The sequence below is a fragment of the Salvelinus fontinalis genome, chromosome 9, assembly GCF_029448725.1.
Source record: "Salvelinus fontinalis isolate EN_2023a chromosome 9, ASM2944872v1, whole genome shotgun sequence".
NCBI classification, from domain to species: domain Eukaryota; kingdom Metazoa; phylum Chordata; class Actinopteri; order Salmoniformes; family Salmonidae; genus Salvelinus; species Salvelinus fontinalis.
In genome coordinates, this window is record NC_074673.1 from 42,500,500 (window position 1) to 42,510,187 (window position 9,688).

General features: G+C 45.6%; 1 protein-coding gene across 1 annotated transcript; it reads left to right on the plus strand.

Moving 5' to 3' along the window:
• The first annotated feature begins 1,287 nt into the window (after nt 1–1,287).
• LOC129861832 (mesoderm posterior protein 1-like) lies at nt 1,288–2,301 on the plus strand. Its single transcript, XM_055932973.1, has 3 exons — nt 1,288–1,308; nt 1,525–2,208; nt 2,290–2,301. Exons 1-3 carry the CDS (start codon nt 1,288–1,290, stop codon nt 2,299–2,301), a joined length of 717 nt encoding a protein of 238 aa, XP_055788948.1.
• Nucleotides 2,302–9,688: the final 7,387 nt, after the last annotated feature.

A 9,688-nucleotide genomic window follows, 5' to 3' on the forward strand; every position in this document is an offset into this window, starting at 1 on the left:
TGTGTGTGTGTGTGTGTGTGTGTGTGTGTGTGTGTGTGTGTGTGTGTGTGTGTGTGTGTGTGTGTGTGTGTGTGTGTGTGTGTGTGTGTGTGTGTGTATTCTGGCCATGTTTTAGGTCTCATCATCACAGCTCTACACCTATGAGGGAAGGGGATAAATGTGACTCTCTTCTGTGGGAACATTCTCTTATGACCAGTTCCACAACCACTGCAATCCACACTCCCGGGGTGGGAAAGGTAGAGGTGCCAAATAGCACCTCAGGCCCAGAAACACAATGTTATTTCTGTGCACAGGGTTTATGAATATGGAAAAGGAGTTAGAGGTTGTTTATGATAAAATTACTCTTTCCAAAAGTTATCATTAGAGCCCAGTTTCATGTTTTGTATACAGACAATTACTATCGACTAGTTTTCACCCACATGTGTGATATCACATTGAGACATCCCCAGACAATTATTTATTTTTGCATTCAGTGACTAATTCAATTGCTGCATAGAAAGTCACCCATCACCTTGATCTTGGCAGAGCCAATCTCTTCAGAACAACGACTCACCATAAATTGTGATACGACATTTAATGTACTCAGCATGAAGGGAGAAAAAACAACAATATGGTTGGCAAATAATAGTCAAAACAGCTATATTCCCTCTGTTTCCCAAGGCAGTGTAAGAGTTGTCTGCCTGTCTAAACAGAGGAGAGGTGTGAACTTCACACATTACAGCTGGCACACTTCTTTAACCAGTGAGGGCTGCTGAGAGCCATGGGACTATTGGTCATTGAGAATGATAAGATTCTGCTGAAGGCCGGCAATGTGTTGTGTAGATATAGGACAGTATTTGGGTTTTTATATATATTTGCATAATCTCCATTCCAAAACACAAATATAATAATTATAACTGTTTTTAACAGTCCCCACCCACTGGGCACAGACGTCAGTTCAACGTCTAGTTTTGATTTACATTTGGTTGCGTTTCACTGTGAAATCAACAAAAAAAATGTAAGTTGGTTGAAAAAAAAAATATTTTTTGCAAATCCAATCAGTTTTCCACATTGATTCAGCGTCATCACATTGCTTTTCTTTATGGTGTGGAAACAACCTTCAGTCAACCAGTTTTTGGCCTCTGTGCATATTCAAAAGCTGCCCAAAATTGTAATAATCAATACAATCCTATCCGATACTGCCCAATTTAATGAATTGTTCAAAACAATAATCTCTCCCACCATGAATTCTTGAACTTGATGCAGATTTCATTCTAATCTGCCTGCCACCTAACACCTGGCTCTAGGATGGTGTTTCCCAGGGACCCCGTAAGTCTAGTGTGATCTGTACTTGGGCACTTTGAAGTCCAGGCACCCTGAAGGTGCCATATCACACCTGCCTGTAGGATAAATTGGGGAGCAGCTCTGGGGTCTTCCAGTACTCCTCACAACCTCTCCAAGGACAGACAGACTGAAGATATTCATAGGTCAGAAAACACTGCAGTAATGGATTCCGTTGATTTCTCTAAACTCTTGTTTCTCCAGGCTGGAGAGCATCTGCTGGACAGTGATGGCTTTCTGAAGCCGAGCTGTCCCAGCTCCGACTCTGGTTATTACAGTGCCTGTAGTAGCCTGTCACCTGCCTCCTCCATTGACTCCTTCTGCCTCTCTCCCCCTTGTTTACAGTGGGGAGGTGGTCAGGAGAAAGACGATTCCAACGCTTCAGGCTGCATCAGCCATGTTGCCAAAAGAAAGAGGATAGAAAAACTCCCAGCTCAGGAGAAGAGGTCTAGGTCCAAGTTCCCTGGGAAGAAGCGGGAGAGCGCCAGCGAGAGGGAGAAGCTGAGGATGAGAGACCTGACCAAAGCCCTCAACCACCTCAGGACCTACCTGCCCCCCTCTGTGGCTCCGGCTGGACAGACTCTGACCAAGATCGAGACCCTGCGCCTCACCATCAGGTACATCTCCCACCTTTCAGCCCAGCTAGAGCTCAGCGAGAAGGAGCCATGCCTGAAAAGAGAGATGGAAACCACACCACGCCAGTATATGCCACAATGCCCTCAGGGAAGCTCCATGTCTGGACAATGGTATCAGGAGAGACTACAGGGGAACATCCAGAGCAATGATCAATACTGTCTGCCACTGGTCACATCATGTACCAACAACACAGAGCCACAACCAGACTACCTGACGTCAGCAGTCTCCTATCAGGACATGACCTTATATCCGGTAAATATGCCTCTATATCACCTCTATAATAGTGGCTGTAATCTTCTAATTGATATTATCCAATTGCTTCTGTTGAGAAAGAGCAATTTATAAAGCAGATAGTTTGTATCCCATGTCCTCTTTGAATTCTACATTTTGTCTGAAACTAATAAGAATGTACTCTCTTCTACAGATGTACAACCAGGTGTTCCAAAGTGAAATCAAGTCAATTGTCAAGTTGTCTAGGTGTTATAATTATTTTCAGCTCTGCCCAAACTTGAAAACGGCTTGCTCAACCCGTGAAGGATGCAAAGGGACAACTCAATTCCTTTCCAGTGTTTTATTATGGTTTTGATGCCATTTGTTGAATATGTTGAAATAGTTGATTTGTTGAATAGAGTAGTTGAATCACAGAGGAATAGGGAATAGGAATAGCACTAGCAATAGGAATAGCACTAGCACTAGGAATAGCACTAGGAATAGGTTGATAACCTTAAACAGAGAATAAACATGCATTATTTTACACTAAACAATGCATGACACAGCAACAAAGCATGGCTTTGAATAAAGTAAACGTTTAAACAATTTAATCTAGCACTTCTAGCAATTACTTCTGCAGTCAGAAAATATCCACAACAAAAGTCAAAATTCCTACCAGAGTTAAACATGTAAATTGCTAAGCACTGGATGCAACATAATAAATAATTCCAAACATTACATACCAGTTGCGTCTTTAGGGTTGAACAATGAGCTGTGTGTATGTTGAGGACCAAACATTTTATACCCATGCTTATCTGACAGGTGCGCATGTAAAAGTAGTCCCTCCAGAAATCCTGGCTCAATTTTTTAGTTCCACCCGTGTTTTTTGGGTTATCTGCCCTCTTGAGGCCTGGAGGTCTTTAAAGGAAGAGCTGCCATTGTGCTCATGTTTTGAGTGTTCTGTTTTGACGCAACACCTCCCACTTGACCTCCTGGTTCTTGAACCGAAGGAGGTCACACGAACCTCTGTGTTGGGCATGTTCGATTTCAGCTATCAGGCTCTTCCTTCTTCAACAGGAAGTAAAACAATGATGCGTCTGACATCCCTATGAAGAACCGTAGCAGGTATTTTAGTTGAGAGTTTCTTTGACTTCTCTTGAGCAGGCTTCACAGTTGGGACTGGGTAGCTGGGAAAAGTTCTGACATGCACATCTCTGACGATGCCCTTCTTGTCAATGTTGACACTGATGACTCTGGCTAGTTTGTAGTGACCCCTCCAGGCATTTTGGTCAGCCAGCCAGACAACATCTCCAACAGCCACATTCCTATGTGTTGTGTGCCATTTACTCCTCACGAATAGATTGGGCCCAGCTAACTGACTCCACTTCCTCCAGAACCGGTCAACTTCTGTTTGGATCGCTCTCAATCTTTTGTATGGGTAGCTTTCAAAATCAAAGCATCCAAGATCTCCTCTGGGTCCAATCCGTCCAAGCAGAAGGGAATTTGGGCTGATGTATTCTATGCAGTCCTCCCGGCTTTGAGTTCTTGCATCTATGGGCCTCTCATTGGCAAGGTTAGCAGCCGTGTAGAGAAATGTTTGAAACTCACTCCATGTGAAGAGTCCTTCTCCTCCCAGGTTGTGCAAAGCCCGCTTCACAGTACGAACAGCTGCTTCTGCAGCTCCATTCCTGCGAGGGGAGTCTGCTGGGTGGATTTTCCAGCTCCATTCTGTCCCATGCTTGGAAGCTTCATTTTCAAGCTCAGATTTACCTAGTTGATCCAAGAAGATGTAGAGTTCTTTGAGGGCAGGTCTGGCACCCACAAAGTTCTTTCCAGGATCTGACCACAATTTCTTTGGGTGCCCTCTCAGTGCCGTGAATCTTTGGTAAGCCAGTAGGAAGCCTTCCGTCGACTGGTCACTGACAACATCTGTGTGTATAGCTCTGGATACCATGCAACAGAAGACAATACCCCACACCTTGAGCTTGGTTTTCTTTTTCACCTCGTCCTTGACTTCATACGGTCCAAATAAGTCCACTGTTGTGTACTCAAATGGTCTGGCTGGTGTTATCCGCTCGGATGGAAGGTCACTCATGATCTGTTGGCATTTTCTGGCCCTGGCCTTTCTGCACACCACACAATTGTCAACTCTCTTTTTAGCCAGCTTCCGGCCTTTTATCACCCAGGCTTTCTTCCTCATCCGGAGGAGTGTGCCTGCTATTTCTTCATGATTTGCACCATGGGCCTCTTGAGCTAGGAGAGTGGATATCCATGCCTCATATGGTAGAATTGGTACGGCAGTTTCCTCCTCATCAAAGATCTGGAACCTTCCTCCACAAACTAAGAGCCCAGTCTCTTTATCTCTGTAAACAGCGAGTCTGTTGAGAGTGGTATCTTGAAAGGTTATACCTTCTTGAGCTGCAAGGAACAAGTCTCTTAGTGCATCCTCACACTCCCCGACAGTGAGTACAGCTTGTTTGGCTCTGTACCTCCAGTTTGTTGAAAGAGCGTCCTCCCACTTTGGTTTATCTGAGGCTGAATTCTTGGTTAACATTTCTTTCCATCTCGTTGCGGCTCTCCAAACCCAGGCAATGACTCGGATCAGCCTGGTCAGATTGCTGAATTTCCTGATGTCAATCAGTTTTGTTACCGCAGAGCCGGCTGGTGATCTTCGGATCCGAGTCTTGGGTTCATCTGGGTTATTTTGCTGTGCATCACTCTGGTTTCTCTTGACCTGCGCTCTGGTCAGTGCTGCTGAGAAAGCTTTCCTTCGAAGTTTGTTTATACCTTCCTTGGCATACGCAGCGATTTCTTTGGCTGACTTATGTGGCCACTCTTTCACAGGTTTCCTCAGGAATGCTGGTCCATCCTGCCACATGGAATCTTCCTGGAGGTCTTCTGGGGCTGCCCCTCTTGTTATGATGTCAGCACTGTTCAGGCTTCCTGGGATCCACCACCAGTCTTCTATGGATGTGGATTTCTGGATCTCTCCAACTCTATTTGCAAAGAAAGTTTGATATCCATAGCTGTCTCTCTGGATTGCTCCCAACACAGTTTGACTGTCCAGTAGATGGAGCCATCGTTCAATTTCTATTCGACTGTGCTTTTCAACGTACTTCCGAAGTCGTGCTGCATAGACAGCACCGCAGATTTCAGCTTTTACTGGTTCTCCCTTTTGGTCCAATGGTGTGAGCTTTGCTTTGGATTCAACCAGTCTGACTTTGATGCCTTGCTGGGTCTCCCATCTTAAGTACACTACGGCTCCATAGCTCTTGTCACTTCCATCAGAGAATGTTATTCCCCATGGTTTTCCAATCCAGTTGGCTGGTGTGAGGCTTCTGTGAAAGGTGATTTGGCCAAGACGTGTGTATTCCTCAAAGAATTGGATGGCTTCTTCCCTCAAATTTTCAGACAAAGGTTTTTCCCAAGTGTCTCGGTTCAGAGTTTTGCCTCCAGCTTCCTGAAACGCCTTTCTGACAAGAATGGCGCCCTTTTGTTTGGCAGGTGTGACGAGGCCTATTGGGTCATACAGGCTAGCTACCTGGCTCAGCAGTTCTCTTCTCGTCAGTGGGTTTGGAGTTTTCCCTCTCACCTCTTCATCAAGGAGATTTTGGCCGACTCTCATTTTCCCTTTCCTCTTTGAGAAATTGATTGAAGTCATGAGGTACAGTCTATCCTCCTCAACAAGGTATCCAACTCCAAGGGCTTTATTGTATCCTTCCCTTATTTGGTTTGGGAGAATGAGTGCTGTGCTTGACTGCGCTCCTTGTTCTTCTGGTACGATCTCCTGCCTCCCACTTTGATCTGACCGGACCCAGGGCTTGAGGACGAAGCCGCCTGCCTTCAGGATCTCTTCAACACTTTTGGTGTTCTGGTCCAGCTTTTGCAAGTCATTATGGGAAGTCAGGATGTCATCGACATAGGTATCCTCTTCAAGGATCCTACGTTCCTCCTCCAGGTGAGCAAACATGGGCAGTTTGCTTGTCTCTCTCATAGCCAATTGCGCAATGCACCCTGCTGGTCGATCGCCAATATTGACTCTGGTGATCGCATACTCTTCAATCTCTTCCTCCTCAGTGTCTCTCCAGAGAAATCTGTGGAGGTGCATCTCCAGGTCTTCCAACCACACAGAATTGTACATTTTCTTAATGTCGCCGAGGGCAGCATTGACGCCTCTCCTGAACCTGAGTAGTACTGCTCGGATGGGATTGAGGACATCAGGCCCTTTCAGCAGAAGGTCATTCATGCTGACCCCTCTAAACTTCTGGCTGCTGTTCCATACCAGTCTCACAGGTGTTGTGAGAGAGTGCGGGTTTGCTGCCACCAAGTGGCTGACATACCATACTGGCCCCTTCCAGCTGGCAATGAGCTCTTTGGTGAGTTTCTTCGCTGCTCTTCTCTCGACCATTTCATGGACTTGAGCTGTGTATGCTATTCTCCACTCTGGCTCTTTTTTGAGTTGCTTTTCTGTTCTCAAGAAGGTGGCTTCCACCCCAATCCTGTTGTCAGGAAGGGAACTTGGATCTTGAATCCAGGGGTATTTTGTGTCCCAGTGGGGTTCATCACTGTGAGCATCTGCTTTGATGTAGGTGAGGCCTTTCCTTATGATCTCCAGCTCTCTTTCCTCACTCAGAGTCATTTCTTTGCCTCCTGGTTGACAGTTGCCGCACCGGCATCCTCCACACTTTGGGTCGCAAGCTGCTCCAATGCTGTCCCACTTCCACCAATCCAAGAACTCTCTGTGAGCAACTGTTCCTTTGGTTTCAGCTGTGAACAGCTTAGCTATCTCTTGATATTTGACAGCAGTTGCTTTCATGGATCGAGCAAAGTGTGTTTCAGACCTGTGTGCGGCTATATCCACTTCTTCAAACAGATCTGGATGTGCTCCACCAACAGTCTTTCCTAGCGGACCTTCCCACAAGACAAGGTCTCCAATCACCTTCACTCTTTGCGGAGCAAGTCTTCCTTCGCGGTGGCTTATCAGTAGCTCAATACTCTCCGGTCTACTCAGATCTCCTAGATTGACTTCTGGGAAGAACTTCTTGAGTTGCTCAGGTTTGATGACTCTGTGGACGTTGGCAATTTCATTCAAACCATAGCAGATAAGCTCATGAGCTCTTTCCGTGCCTATGGGCGTTTTGACCCTCACTCTGAGGAGATATCTTCTGGTTCTAACCTTCATGGCCATTCCTCCGACTCCATGAACGACTAAAGTGATGTTTTCACTTCGAAGATTTAATCTTCTGGCAGCTCTGTGAGTGATGTAGTTTGTGTCCGATGCCAAGTCGATCAGGGTTCCAATTCTTTGTCCTGCATTGGCAGTTACCTTGAGCAGCATTAGAATAACTGGCAATTCTTCTACTGCACTTGACTCAGTCACTCCCAGCTGATTATTTTTGACACAGTTTGTTTTCGCAGTGGCGTTGGTGAATGCTTTCTTGAATTTCTCTGCCATCTCTGGGGAGAGCTTAGATACCAATTCCTCCTGCTCCTCTGTAAGCGTATACCTTCTCACATTGGATTGTCTTCTGTCTGAGTCACTTCTCTTGAAATCTCCCTTCAGACAAAGAAAGAAATGATGGTCTTTCTTACAGTCTCTTTTCCTGCACAGGTAAGTGTCTTTGCATTCATCATCTTCTCCATGACAGACCAAGCACCTCTTGCAGGCCCCCAGCTTTTCTACAGCATCCAACTTTTCCACCGGCTTCAGTTCTTTGAAACGCTTGCAAAAGAAGATCTTTTCTCTATGCTTTTCATCTCCACAGACAACACAGCCGCCTTTCCTTGTGGAACGTGTGGACGCATATCTCCTCTCCACACAAGCATATTTCTTCTCTGGCTTTTCACTCCCTCCCAGCTGCTCTAATTTTTCAAGAATTTCCTCCTGTGTTTTCAGGAATTTAAGAAGGTTTTCAAAGTGATTGTCCGGCGTGACATTATTCCTCGGGTTAACCATGAAGACAAGCCAATCCCGCTTGATGTTGTCAGGTAACTTGCTTTCTATGGATCTGATCACTAGAGGGTTGTTGATGGCCCCTGTGCCTCCAAGCTCTGTGAGATCATCCAGTGCCTTCTCTATAGTTTGGATCATGTCGATAACTTTCCCTGGCTGATTTGCTCTTAAAGCAGGAACTTTCTCCAGATCCTCAATTATCTCCAAGGCAATTGTAGACTTGTTTCCATACCTGTTCTCAAGCACCCTGAACATGTCCTCAGCAGTATTGTAAGTAGACAAACGGAGGTCTCTGCACATTCTCTCATCTACACTGTCAATGAGTTGGATTTTCTTTACTTCGACTGAGCCTGTTGGTTCCCCCTGCTTCTGTAGACTCTCCCAGTCTCTCCTCCATCGATGGAAATTCCTTTTATACCCACTGAACCTGGGTAAACAGGTTGGTTTTATTCTCAGTGTCGGATGTGGAGCTGGCATGGGCATCTGCAGCACTCTCCCTCTGTCTTTATCCTCATCCGCAATTCTTTGCGCTGTGAGAAATTCTGCCCTCCTTGCTTCAAGGTTGTTTCTGAATGCTTTCAGATTCTTTATTCTGGCTTCCAGCCGTTCTTTTTCTGCTACTGGAATCCACATCTCCCACTCTGCTAGGCTTGTGATTGCATCTTGGACTTGTGCCTTCGCACCATCCCACCGTAGCTCGAAGCCATCTCTATTTACAGCAATAACAGGTATTTGAGCAACTCCATCACAGGCGGTCTCAGCTTCTTTGATTGCAGACTTCACCTCGTCCTCCCCGTATCTAGGCCATAGGTTGGACTGGATCATCCCCCTGACCTCATCCAATCGTACTTCGCATTCTTGGAATGTCTTCTCAAGTTCAGTCTGCTGCTGCTTGCTCAGGTCAGCTTCTTCACCCTCATCGGTTTCAGCTTCAATGCCTGCCAGAAGTCCAGCCCTGTATTCATCATTTGTCTCACTGACCTTCCTTGCCTCCGACGTGAGCTTCTTGAACTCCTCTCGCAGTTCGCTCTTAGTCATGTGTTTTGCACCTCTGCTAAGGAAGTTTGCTTGCTTGGTAAAAGCACTCTTAGCCAAAGTTCTTTCTTGCTTCAGCTCCTTCACTGTTTTCCCAAGAGCTTCCTCCGCCATTTTGAGATGTAAGCCAATACTCCTCTCTGCGACGACAGCTTTCCTGACTTCAGGCCGTTAATCCTTTTGTCTTCACTGCCACGTTGGTTATCAACTGTCAAGTTGTCTAGGTGTTATAATTATTTTCAGCTCTGCCCAAACTTGAAAACGGCTTGCTCAACCCGTGAAGGATGCAAAGGGACAACTCAATTCCTTTCCAGTGTTTTATTATGGTTTTGATGCCATTTGTTGAATATGTTGAAATAGTTGATTTGTTGAATAGAGTAGTTGAATCACAGAGGAATAGGGAATAGGAATAGCACTAGCAATAGGAATAGCACTAGCACTAGGAATAGCACTAGGAATAGGAATAGCACTAGCACTAGGAATAGCACTAGGAATAGGAATAGGTTGATAACCTTAAACAAACAGAGAATAAAC